The sequence below is a fragment of the Mus caroli genome, chromosome 6 (assembly GCF_900094665.2).
Source record: "Mus caroli chromosome 6, CAROLI_EIJ_v1.1, whole genome shotgun sequence".
In the NCBI taxonomy this organism is placed as follows: Eukaryota; Metazoa; Chordata; class Mammalia; order Rodentia; family Muridae; genus Mus; species Mus caroli.
Genome location: NC_034575.1, coordinates 29705694 through 29719436, shown reverse-complemented (window position 1 = coordinate 29719436; position 13743 = coordinate 29705694). Strand labels below are relative to the sequence as shown.

Genomic DNA, 13743 nt, shown 5'->3' with positions numbered 1-13743 from the left:
TGTGTGCATCTGGGGTTATGTGTGCATCTGGGGTTATGTGTGCATCTGGGGTTATGTGTGCATCTGGGGTTATGTGTGCATCTGGGGTTATGTGTACATCTGGGGTTATGTGTGTATCTGGGGTTATGTGTGCATCTTGGATTATGTGTGTATCTGGGGTTATGTGTGCATCTGGGGTTATGTATGTATCTGGGGTTATGTATGTATCTGGGGTTATGTGTGCATCTGGGGTAATGTGTGTATCTGTGGGATGCAGAAGAGTAACTGCAAACACCCCAGGAATGAGGCACTTGTACACACTCACTCACATGCACAGTCACATTCATCCTAACACAGCCTTCTCACACCTATACACACACTCACACAACTTCACATATGGACACATGTATACCACACCCTCACCCAGATGTAATCTCACACCCGCAAACATACGTACACACTTCCCTATGCCACCTTCCTTACCTGATGTTAGACACATGCTGGGCCTCGCTCTTGTCCAGGAAACTTGCCACGTCAAAAGCATCTTCAAAAAGGATCTGAAAGAAAGGACATCATTACCTGTGTCAGAGCTAACACTGCAGTCAGCTGCATGCCCAGGGCTACTGCGCCAAGGGAGGCAAACAGGCTCTCTCGTAGCATCCTGGACATCTGAAGGGCACACATGTCACATCCAGCACCAAACTCATGGTCTCTGATCAGTGATCGTCCCAGGGACTTACTAAAAGGAAGAGAAAGAGCTGGGGACTGCTATCCCCACCCCTAAAAAAGCTAAGCCTCAATTTACATCCAGAAAAGGGCAATCCAAAGCTCTCCAGGTGGAGTTATAGTCAAGTCTACAACCCACAAGCACATCTCATCCCGAAGAGCTGCATCAAGGTGAGGCTGAGGAGGGCTGGCTCCCAGTGCCTGTTCATTCACTGGCAAGGCCAGCAAAGAGCTTTTTTCAAACTCTCTTTTATAAAACAAGTCACAACCGCCACAGTCAAACGTCTGTCCATTCCAAAACTCTTTAACTTGGGCTTCAGGTATTGGAGAGATGGCTCAGCAGCTAAGAGCGCATAGGACTCTTGGGAAAGACCCAAGTTCGGTTCCTTGAACCTACATTGGTCAGTTCACAACTACTTCTAGTTCCAGTTCTAGGGGATCTGGTGTCCTTTGGCCTCTGTAGGCACCTGTACTCATGTGTGTGTGTGTATGTATGTATGTATGTATGAATATGAGTGAATTAAACTCAAATATGTTGATAGTATTAACAGTTGTCTGCTTCATAAAAGAACTTTGTGAACACCGTGGGAGTTCTGAACCAGGAATAAGTAAGTTAAGAACCACTGAGTAACTCTCCGGCCTGAGAGACGCATGGCCGACACAGTGACCTACTTCTCTGCAGGCATTTCCTTCATCGTGTTGTAAGATAAGAATTACAAAAAGAAGAAGAATTACAATGATCAATAGTATGAGAATACATTCGTTGTTTAGATAGTTTTGAACCTGCTTTCTTCTGAGTTGTATTCAAAGAAAACTGATTTGTACTTCAGATTGGGAGGCCACTCATTCTCCTCACACACACAAAGCCCTCTCAGGAGTCACCTGCTGAGGGACACTGAGGAAGTCAAGGCGAAGGGCCATCTCACAGGGTCTGCTCAAGGCAAAGGGCCATCCCAACGGGGGCTGCTCACCTCTTCTGGGGTGGACTCCAGCGAGCAGCTTGCTCCCTGGCTGTCCACACCGCTGTCCTTCATGCTGCCCTCCACCCCGGCCAGCTCTAGACAGGCCTCGGTGAGGTCTACGAAGGCGCTGTGCTGCTGTTCCCACACCTGCAGGAGTCTGGCCTTTTTCTCCTCAGAGAGAGTCTGCCACAGGTGGGAGATGGCGGCAGAGACAATAGGGAGTGTCACTTCATGTGCAGAGATGATGCTGTTCATGGTCAGGAGGTCCATGGTCTGCTTGTAAAAGTTGAGATACCTGAAACAGACATGGTCTGTCCCTCAGACACGCAGTCAGACGCTTATGATCAGGCCACAGCTCACTGCCTTGGCCACCGTCCCTTGGTTTATCAACAACATAGTTTTGTGTCTGCCTTCCCCTGGCCTTATAGATGCAGCAGTCATCTTGAGGGCCATGGGGGACATGGATTTGTGCCTCTCTCATTTCTTCTGCTCCCAAAGCTCCTTGCCTTGTACAAGGCACGGCTGCTCTAGCCCTCCTCACCATGGCTGCTCTAGCTCTCCTCACCATGGGTATATTCTGAGACTATAAAATATCAGGCCTGCTACAGTCCTGCTTTAATTTCAGGCTTGAAAGATTCAGTTCCGTATGGAGTGATCCTCCGTGCCTCTGGAAGCCAATATGGCTGCTAGAGGGTCTTAAGTCTGTGGAGGAGTAATTAGAAGTTTGAGCAAGCCAGGCACTCTCTTTATATAAGAGCAGTTGTGGCCCAGATCTCAATTTCCAAAAGTAGATTTCTGAGATGAGTGTGTGGTCGAAGGAGTATGAAAAACAACTCCCAGCAACTGCTCTTTGGAACCTGGGTTGAATCATGCCTGCTTGGAGGCTGCCATCCACGCCAGCTGGAGTGTCTGTCCCCTTGCTCATAGAATCCCCCTGCGTGCACAAAGCATCCCACCCAGTTGTTCTTACCGTTCAAATTCCATGAGGTCCGGCAACAGAGTGGAGGAGGAGTGGGAGAGATTGACTTTTTTCTCCTCCTCTTCCTCTTCTTCCTCTTCCTGGTACTCCTCTCCCTCTCTCTCTTCACCGTTTTCTTCTTCTTCTTCTCCTTCTTCGTCTCCTTCTCCTCCTCCTCCTCTTCCTTCTTCTTCTCCTTCTTCTTCTCCTTCTTCTTCAGCATCCGGTCCAACAGCCTCAGAGGGGAACCACTCAGGGGGGCTGTCCTGAAGAAAGCTGTTTAGGAATACACTGGGGGGGGGATACAGAATCAAGAGGGTGCTTGGCAAATCTCACCAGTGAGTGCACACACTGAAATTCATAATACAATTTTACTAGCTGTGTAATGCAAATATATAGATAATAGCCAAGTGGCTCTGACAAATACAAGATTGCTCGTGCATTGTTTGAAAGTCAGTCAATTTACCATACCTACAGGTTATAGAAGAAAAAGCATGTGCTTATCTCATTTGATTTCTCTGTGAACAAGAAAGTGATAAAGTCTGTATGAAGGGAGACTGGAGGCGGTTTCTTCTTGACACATTTTTTTTTAACATCTTCACATGGTGTAACTTGATTTTTAACAAAAATTTCCACTAGGCTATAATATAGTTAATATTTAATATATTTTTAATTTAGTTAATCTTAAGTATTAATATATATTTAATATATTCAAAAATTATTTCACAAAGGCTATAATACATATTTGTTACTTAAAAGTTTGGAAAACAGGGCTGGAGAGGTGGCTCTGTGTTTAAGAGAGCACTGGCTGCTCTTCCAAGAGGACCTAAGTTCAATTCTCGGCACCTACATAGCTCTTCATAACCATCTATAACTCCAGTCCTGGAGATCCAGCATCCAGTCTCCAAGTCTACTACAGGTACATGCAGGCAAAAACACCCATCCATATAAAATAAAAATGAATAACTTTAAGCATTTAACTTAAGAAATAAAATAAAATTCTGGAAGCCAGAGGAAAAACGTACAGAGAACAAAATAAATGTTCTAAGCATTCACACCAAAAAGAAAAAAAAAAAAAAACCTGACCAATACCATAATGTCACAGATTTTGGTGGGCTATAACAGCCAATCGATCACAGCCCTCTCTGGTGTGGGGGAAGACATGACTTGCATTCTGGGTCTCATCAGAGGCCCACCTGGATCTATATCATGCCATTAGAGACTGACATGCCATGGGTCCAGTGGAGACAACAAGGGCTTGACGGTTGCCCCTCAAGTACAAGATGTGGTCTGGGGCCTGCAGGTTCCATGCATGAGAAAGGGGCATTATGTCATCTTCTGACCACAACACAGGCAGAGAATATACCCACACATCACGCAAAACACCAGCAGTGAAAAACGTAAATGTAGACTTGACTTCACTTACAGTTTACATGTGAACTTCCCCTTACCCCCAAAAGTCTCATGTGTGAGGGCTTTGTTCTGTTGGTGGTACTATTGTGGAACACCCTGGACACATAAGATTGTAAATCCTAGCTAGAGGACATAGGTCACTGGGGTGGGGCTTTGTCCCTGACCCCTTCTTATCCCTCTCTTTGCTCCCTGTCTTCTGTGAGCTGAAGAGCCCCCCTCTTCCACATTTCTGCTGCCATGATATCCTGCTCAAGCCCATGGAGCTAAGCAACTATGGACTGAACTCTGCAACTGTGAGCAAAACCAGTGCTCCCTCCTTTGTGGGGTCTCTCGGGTGCCTGGGTCACAGTGGTGAAGAAAGTGACTAACAGTGGGGCAAACATAGAAAGACATTTCCCAAACCAGTCTCTCTGTTCAAGCTTGACTATGATGTCAGCATAGTCTTCCACATAATACATCTATATGTATATATACATATACACACACATATGTATACAAGCATAACACGCACGCGCACACACTTGCCAAGATATATGGGTAAACGCTCTCTAAAGTAGTGTGAAAAACATAAAGTTATCAGATGGGTGGACATCCATCAGAGTTAACGTGAATTTTCAGAGAGGTGAGATGATACACAGTCCCACATTTTTTCTAAATTCTGTAATAAGCACGCATCATTTAGGAAGACTACCCAAGGCAGGCCATGAGGATGAAGGAAGGTTAAGGCTGTAAGGAATGGGACAGCTGTAAGTAGTGAGAGCAACCCCGATGGCCTTGCTCACTGGAAGCTGCTGTCACACAGCACTGAAGGCTCCCGGCTCCAGTATCTGCCAGGTCTCACCTGTCATTCTCAGAGTACATTCTGGCATATTCTTCCTTGACCTCCTCTAAGCTGTTGGGATTCCCATCTTGCAGGTTGAAGGATGCTATTGGGGACAGGAGAGCAAGAGTCATAAAGAGAGGGAAAAAAACCCAAAAAACAATAGACCTTTGGGTCTCTCCTGCCTGTCTAGTCCAGGGATCCCAGAAGGAGGGGAGTGGAGGCACAGAAAACCCAGACCCTCCCAGCTTTAGAGCGTGCAGAGCCATTTCCCACGTCTCCTCCAAGGCATGAGGGGAGACTCAGGTCAAATACTAGTCGACTTCCTCTCTGGGCCCTAAAGCTGAGGTCCGATGCCTTTAGCTGTGTCCCATTAGGGAACCCATTGAACCCACAGAGTCTGGGGACCCTTGCCCATGCTGCCAGGGTGCAAATTCTCTGGGGTGGGGTCCAGCTATGGCTAAAGCACAGGGCCAGACACACGGTAGGTTCCTAACACGCATCTCTGCCTTCCCTGGAAAGCCAGAGGCAGCCGTCTCTAGGGAGGGGTCTCTTGCCTTTGAGCTTCAGCAACTTATCCAGGCTTTCTTCCTGTTCCTGAATATGAATCTTTGTCCTATTCAGTACCTGCCACTGAGGACACAGACAGACATTGTTGAAAAGACAGCCTTTCACTGCTGGAACCCTTTTCTCTATGGGCCCAGGAAACCCTTGTCACACTGAGGCCATACTCCCTGCCCCCGACCCCCCACAAGTCCCATCCTTGGCCTTGTCTGTGGAATGGATAGGAAGTTGGTCCCAGTGCACAGAAGGTATGGGGACATGTTTGCATTCTATAAATGGATGCTCACTGAAATACCAAAGTGGGAATAAGATGTGTTGAGAAAACGACCCCAGTGGCAGCAGCTGTAGGGTCACAGATGTGTGCACAGGCTGCTTGCAGGTGGGGCACTATGACACGGGGGATCAGCAGACTGAATGTCAACCCCAGGTTTGTACAAAGGCCCACTAGACTTCTGCTCACGCTGTGACCATGTGCAACTCAGTATCTTTTTCTCAAAATGTTTATTTTCTGAATTCATAGACTCTGTGTAGCTAGGTATATAGCTCGATATGTAGCTAGCTACAGGCATATGCCTATAATCCCAGAACACAGTAGGTAGAGGCAGAAGGATATCCGGAGTTCAATGTCAGTTGCAAATTGAGTTCAAGGTCAACCTTGAGATACATGAGACCCTGTTTAAGACAAAAAAGAAGAAAATAATTAAAATATTTTATGTGATCTAAACATATTTAAAAATAGCAAATGTGCTGTGGATTTGAATTCGGAATTTCCTGCCATCACTACAAGCCAAGGGATGGCAGGGATGGGTGGAAGATGCCAGAAGCCAGCAAAGGTGTGAAATTTTCTCTTCTGAGCCCTGTTTCTCAGTAGAGACCCCACTTTTCACCCCACAATCCCAAACTTGGCTTTCCTTCGCTACTCACCAGCCCCTCACCTTTCCAAGGGCAGGTAGGGGGTCTGTGGGGGGGGGGGTCCTGCAGCTGGAAACAGTACAGGTATCAGTTGGAGCCCTGTACCAAGTGGCCAGGAGCTACCCTTCTCAAATTTCCACAGAAGCCTAGGCCTACTCAGGAGCTCTTCTAAGGTGTCTTCCTACCTCACCCCAAACTGGGAATCCTCTGGCAATTCTAGTCACAGAAAACGAAACGGCTCTGATTGTTGCTTTGCTGAAGGCACCATCCCTGGAAGGAAACCAACCAACTGGGAACGGGTTCCTGGGTATGAAGAGCTCAGGCAGGGAGATGTGAAAAGAGTCAGGCTTGGAGTGGGAACTTTTTGGCCTTGCCTTCTACCAGAGGGCAAGTGTCTCCCCTCCCCTCTCCTCTCTGCCTTCCTCTCCTCCTCCAGCCTCTGTTAAGACATGAGGAAATACAGGGACTCTCCACTGTGCCTGCCTGTAATGCTCTCATCATTATTAACTTGATTTCTTCTACCAACACCCCACTTACCAGGCCTTTCTCCAGTCTCTGGACAATAATTAATTAATTAATGTATTGTTAATTAGCAGCTAAAAAAGATAACCGAGAAGAGAAAGAGCTGTGTGGTACACACCTGTCATCTGATGGACCAACCTGACTCCATTTTAAGCCATTTTGTTATAAGGTCAGAACATGTTCATTTCTACTTCCTGAAAAATTCAACTTGACTGTGCTTTAACCTGTTTCTGAAATTGGACATCTTCCCTGCCCCGTGGAGTTGAACTCACACCTTGATTATACTCTGATAAGATGCTCTGCCAAATTTTAAAATGTTCGGCCAAGTTCCTATGTAACCAAAGTTCTTCTGGAAATCCCCCAACCCTTGAAACCTCCCTAGTCTGGATTGTATAAACCTACCCTCCCTCTCCTGTGTTCAATGCTGTATTTCCAAATCTCACTTTTGGGGGAGATAGCCCTAACAGATAGAAAATAAAACTTGTTTAATTTGACCAAAGAATCTGGGGTGATGGTCTTTACTTTTTTTGGTGTGATTAACATCATCCTAGCACCCAGGGAGGCAAAGGCAGGAGGGTGTGATTTCAAGGAGGGTCTATTCTCTGGAAAGTTCTAGGTCAGCCTGGGCTACATGAAGACTGCCTCAAACATCAGCATCAACAAGAAACAAAAAGGGTAGGAAAAGACAAATGTGTGCCTCGAGATACAGGCATACTGAGCCTGCATATGAGTGCCAAGTGTGTATTCACTTCTAGTATTTGTATTGTACGTATGTATATGGTGTGTGTGTGTGTGTGTGTGTATGTGTGTGTAGATAGATATACAGGTTCCCAGAGCATCCATTGGAGATGACTCTTGCCCACCAAGTAACCACATGATCTCCCTCCAGCCCATAGTTTCCCCTCTCAGGTCAGGCTGCTGGGATGCTGGCAGAGAAGCCAGGCTTTGACAGTTTGCCTATGGGCATCAGGGCTGGCAGCTCTAGGCCAGTCCTTACTTTACAGTCCTATCATATGGAGACACGTTTCACTATCCCCAAGTCCCTGTACCTTTGAGGCTGTGATATCAGACTGGGAGAAAACTGCCTTCCTTAGGTTGTTGAAGAGCCCTACCAGGGTGGCTCGATGGCGGGCCTGGGACAGGCGTCTGCGGACCACCCGGGGCTCAAGCTTCTGCAGCTGCGCCACTGGCTGGGGTGCCCCATCATCACTGGGTTGGTTGCCTTCTCCAGGGGTGGCCATTATAATCTACAACATAATATACCCCCCTTTAGCCTTGCATAATAGAGATACAACGTTGAGGAAGGCAGACAGAGCAGACAGAAAGGACATAGCTCGCAAGGCAGTGAATATAACCAAGACCCACAATAAGCCACAAGTAACCCCAAATCTCCTACGGGAGCTTGGCTCCTAAAATTACAAACCATTTACAGTGGATTTCCAGTTGTCCGGTGAGTCATGAAAGACTATACCCAAACCCTCTTGACTTGTACGGAATCTGAAGCTTTCCCAATGCCCATGGCCAAGAAAACTGCTTGGCTGGTGGGAGCCCTGGAGAAATGTGCAGTTCTTGTCTCCACCACAGGAGGGAGACTGTCTCCTAACTTGCTCTCACTGTGGTTGTCAGTCTTCACTGCCCAGCTTAAGGAGTGAGACTGGCAACAGAGCAACCCCACGGGCTACCTGGCATTGTGGCCTTGATCTCCTCCATCAGCCTTAGGTTCTCCCAGGTCAGGAGCTAAGTAGGAAGCCAGGAGACTCTGCCCCTGGGAGGAGGGTAAAGGCTGGCAGATAGCAAAGGACAGCTGAGTGATTTTCAGTGGCCTTCTGCAAGCTGCCCCCTTGTCATCACCAGCAAAGACTTTCTGCAACTTCCCAAAGATCGTCTCTCCTAATTATTATTATTATTGACCTGGATTTGCTGTTGTCCCTTACAGGGGCCTAGGTCTATCTTTTTCTGACCAAACTTTTAAGGGCCTGCTTTGGAACTCCCTATATAGATCTAGCTGGTCTTGAACTCATCCATCCCTGCTATTGGATTGCTGAAACTAAAGGCATATACCAGAACATAAGGCCAGGCCGAATGTTTTTATTTAGCATTATTAATTTGTGTTGGGGGGGGGGAGTGCGCATGCGTGAAGGTCAGGGGATAGCCATATAGAACGAGTTCTCTCCTTTCACCTTTTCAGGATTCCAGGGAAGAGCTCAGATTGTAAAGCTTGCATGGTGAGCGCATCTTGCTCTTTGAGCTTCCCAGACTGAACAGTAATGCACTTGGGTCCAGGTCAATAGTAGCTGTGATTGTGTGGAGAGACCCTGCCCTGGAAAAATACCTCCGAAATCTCCTCGGGATGGGAAAAGGGAAGGCAGGACTGAAGTTAGTGCTGTGCTAAGAATGGGTGACCTAGCATACAGTGAGTGGGGGACCTACTACAGTGTAAACTTAAGGTCAATAAGTGGTTGTGTATGTGTAGGGCAGGTTCTTATCACACAGCCGAAGACAGCCATGAACTCAAGATGTTCTTGCCAAACCGTCCTGAATCCTGGCATTACAAGTGTGTGTCTGTGCCCACCAACTAAGAAGTGAAGTTTAAAAAACAAAACAAAACTGTTTTAGGGGAGGGAGAGTAGGCTCAGTAGTTAAGAGTGCTTGCTGCTCTTGCTAAGGACCCAAGTTCAAGTCCCAGCATTCTCATTAGGCAGCTTATAACCTCCTCTAACTCCAGCTCCAGGGGGCATCCAAAGCTCTTGGTTCTAGGGGCACTAGTGGGCACATATTTTCACGTACTGCCCCCCCCTCTACAAACGCATATATTCTTTTAGAAAATTTTAGCTAGGGGTGTATCTTGATGATAGAGCACTTCCTGGCTGTGCCTAAAGTGTCACAACAGAACAAACCCTTTTCTTTAAAAACCCTCATAGATTAAGATGTATGAAGAAATCTCCCCTCAGCAGCTCAAGGAGTCAGGTCTATAGAGAGTCTGCATAGCCTGGGACTCCAACACTAGGAAAAGCACATCAGCTTGCAACACTTTTAAAAACTCCAGAAAGTTCTGAAGATATGCTTCCGCTAGCGCCCACCCCAGGCCCATGAGTCTGCTGAGTAGCCCAGGCTGACCCGGAACTCTCCTTACTCAGCTTCCAGAGAGCCGGGATTTTCGGCACGCAAGCCCATCCCTTGCATGGTTCTCTAACGGGAGAAATGTTCCCTCTTCTGCCCACTGACCCCCATGCTGCAGCCTCCTGTCACTTTTGTCACCTAGAACATCACATATCTGTCCTCAGCCCTGGTTTCTACCCATCTAGAGCTGGCTTGTTCTCTGTTTCTTTTGCTTTGCTTCGGCTGGCCTCAAATTCAGATCTGCCCACGAGACCCTTGGTGAGGCTCCATCTCCCAGGCGTTGCTGGCATCCTTCCAATCATGTGGCAAAATGCAGGCACCTGCAGGTAGATGTGGCTCTGGCCAACACCCCTGTCTGCACTGCCTTTTCAAATTGAAACAAAGAATCACATTGACTGCCCTGCTAAGACAAAGATCCCAGGTTAGAAGGAACAGCAGCAGTGATTAATGAAGGCAAGAGCAATGAGGCTTAAGAGGAAAACACAGAGCAGAGCAGGAGAAGAATCAGCATTTTATTTCTCCCTAGCCATACAGAACGGTTTGTATTCCAAGCATTCACTATTTCACCAATTCGGTTCTTAACAGGCACAGTGAGAGGCGACCAATTAGAGATGCGCTAAAGAGCCATGGGAACCAATACTGTACACCTGCTGACTAAGAAGAGAAGAGAGAGATGATACAGGGGCAGCAAAGTCCCATGCTTACTCGCAGAGACTGGCACGGCCAGAGGACTGAATGTACACACCCAGATGACCCAGGATGCAGGGAACTCAGGATGGAGATACCAGTTTGAAGGAAAGTACTGATTTTGTTGTTGTTGTGGTGGTGGTGGTGGTGGTGGTGGTGATTTTGTTTTCGAGTCTCAAGACTGTACCTTGGCCTATCCTCAAACGCAGGATCCTCCCGTTTTGGCCTCCCAAGTAGTCGGATTAGAGGTTTGTGTTACTATCCCTAGCTGAAGATATTTTTCTCTGAGAGAGAATAACGGCTCCCAGCTGTAATCCCAGTGCTTGGTAGGCAGAGGCAGAACGATGGCCCAGAATTCCAGGCCAGTCTAGACTAAGAAGGGAGATTCTGTCTCAGAAATTCCCAGACTTGGGCTGGCTACGTAGATCAGCTGGCAGACTGCTTGCCTAGCTAGCGTGGACAAAGCACTGGCTTCAGTCCCCAACGCCACAGAACCAGAAAACCAGGCGGGTGGCGCTCGAGAAGCAGAGTGTCCAAAGTTCACGATCATCTTTACCTACACAGCAAGCTCAAGACTGAGCTGACATACATGAGACCACCTCAAACAAACACATCAACAGCCCCTCTCAAGAACAACCAACCAAAAACCCAAACAAAAACAAAAACAAACCAACAACCCAAAACCAAAAAAAGAATCCCAAAACCACAACCAAAACCAATCATCACCCCCCAAAAAACAATAAAAAAGAAAAAACAAAACCAACTAACAACAACAAAAAGAAAAAGACAAAGAAAACACTAAGCAAACAAAATAAAGCAAAAGCAACATAAACATGCCATGAATTCGTTATTTTGTATGATAAATAAAAAAAAACAATTAAAAATTAATTACAGGTAGTGTTACCTAGTATATCAAGATTTTACCTAAAATAAAAGACAGAAAAAAAGAAAGAGAAGAGAAATCTAGGTGGAGGATGAGTAGGGTGTTTCAGAGATGATACAACACATGGTCCTGCTGTGTAAGGAATGGCAGGCCAGCTTCTGGGTGCGTATAAGGCCGGAGTCACATTGCTAGCTCATTTAGCCAGCCATATGACCAAAATGGGCCAAGAACTCTCTAGATCTTAAGTTCTCTACCTGTAACGAGGAGGCAAAAAGCCCTTCAGTAGACTGCAAGCTAAATGCTCTCATTTGACTTGATTCCAGTCTCATTAAGTAGCCCTAGCTGACCTTGAACACACGATCCTTGTGCCTCAGCCTCCTCAGTGATGGGGTGACTAATGTCTACCACTATGCCAAGGTCTAAAACAGGCTTTTCTCTTGTCCTCTGCCCCTTTTTTGAGACTTGATTTCACTCTGTAGCTCTGGCTGTCCTGGAACTCATCCTATAGACCAGGATGGCCTCAAACTCACAGAGAACTAACTGCCTGTCTCTGCCTCCCTAGTGCTGAGATTATTAGTGTGTCCGTCACTGCCCAACCCAGACCACATTTTTATAGCCGAAGATTTTTTTCTATCCAAACTCCACTGAATACCAACTCGGAACTGACAATTTGTAAAGTTCCCCAAGATTAGATGTGGTGAGACACACCTGTCTCGATCCAACAAGCAAAACGAATGGACAAGCCAGCTGAACTAAATTAATTACTTTCTTTTATTTCCCTAGATTAAATAAAAATAAGTGATCTTATTTTTTTTCTAGGTTTCAGAAAACTTTCAAATTTTTTAAGTATCTCTGAAAACCCCTTGCGTGTGAGCCTTCTTATTAGCAAGTGGTAGGTAGAAAGGAGCAATATGCTATATAATATACTTGGGCTTCCTTCGATTCCTTATGCTTATGATTATGTAAAAATGATTATGATTATGTAAAAATCCAATATCACTATCAAACATGAAGGAGTTGTGGGTGATATAAATACACATGCTCTAGGAATCGCTGCTCACACACCACACACACACACACACACACACAAGGAGTCATGGGTGACCCACACACTCTCTAGAAGTCATGAGTAAAACACATATCCTCTAGGAGTCGATGGTTGACCCTCTCCCCCACATTCTAGGAGTTTCAGGTGACCCACACAGGCTCTAGGAGTCGTGGGTGATCCACACACACATCCTCTAGTAGTAAGAGGTGACCCACACACATGCGCTCTAGGAGTCACAGGTGACACACACATGCTCTATAAGTTCTGAGTGACACACATCCTCTAAGAGTCCCTGGTGGCCCAACACTTATCCTCTAGGAGTCGCAGGTGACCAGCACACATCCTGTAGGAGTCACAAGTGATCCACATACATCCTCGAGGAGTCGGGGTGACCCCCCCCCACTCTAGGAGTCGCAGGTGACATACAGATCCTTTAGGAGCCGTAGGCAACTCCCACACATCATCCAGGAGTCGCTGGTGACCCCCACACGCATCCTCTAGGTGTCGCAAGTGACCTCCCCCACAATTCTCTAGGAGTCTCAAGTGACCCGAAGACATCCTCTAGGGGTCGCAAGTGAACCCCCTCCACACACACATCCTCTAGGAGTCGCGGGGATGCCCAGATCCTCTTTGAGTCGCAGGTGACCCCCCCACACACATCCTCTAGGAGTCGCTGGTGACCCCCGCCCCATCCTCTAGGAGCTGCAAGTGACCCACACATCCTCTAGGAGTCACAAGTGACCCACACATGCTCTAGGAGAACGACACACAGCACAGATCCTCTAGGAGTCGCAGGTGACTTCCCCGCTGGCTCCGCTTCCCCGCCCCACCCCCCAGGGGTCGCAGGTGACCACCACACGTTTTCTAGGAGTCGCGGGTGATGCACAGATCCTCTAGGAGTCGCAGGTGACCCACACACATCCTCTAGGAGTCACGGGTAACACCCCCTTCTCTAGGAGTCGTGGGTGATCCACGCGCACACTCTAGCAGTCACTAGTGACTTACACACTCTCTAGGAGTCACGGGTAACCCCTACACACACGCCCTTGGAGTCCCGGGTGATCCCCACGCACGCCCTAGGAGCCCCGGGTGATCCCCACGCACGCCCTAGGAGCCCCCGGTGATCCCCACGCACGCCCTAGGAGCCCC

General features: G+C 47.3%; 1 protein-coding gene across 1 annotated transcript in view; it reads right to left on the bottom strand.

Annotated features, from left to right (window-relative positions):
- Window positions 1-13743, bottom strand: part of Stra8 (stimulated by retinoic acid 8) — an 18712-nt gene that overhangs the window by 3353 nt on the left and 1616 nt on the right. The window contains exons 3-8 of the mRNA XM_021165627.2: window positions 7906-8103; window positions 5416-5491; window positions 4880-4964; window positions 2638-2916; window positions 1677-1962; window positions 463-536 (exon numbers count right to left, since the gene is read on the bottom strand). Coding sequence (XP_021021286.1) covers window positions 463-536; window positions 1677-1962; window positions 2638-2916; window positions 4880-4964; window positions 5416-5491; window positions 7906-8097 — 992 coding nt within the window. The 5' untranslated portion in view covers window positions 8098-8103. The remainder of the gene's footprint in view (window positions 1-462; window positions 537-1676; window positions 1963-2637; window positions 2917-4879; window positions 4965-5415; window positions 5492-7905; window positions 8104-13743) is intronic.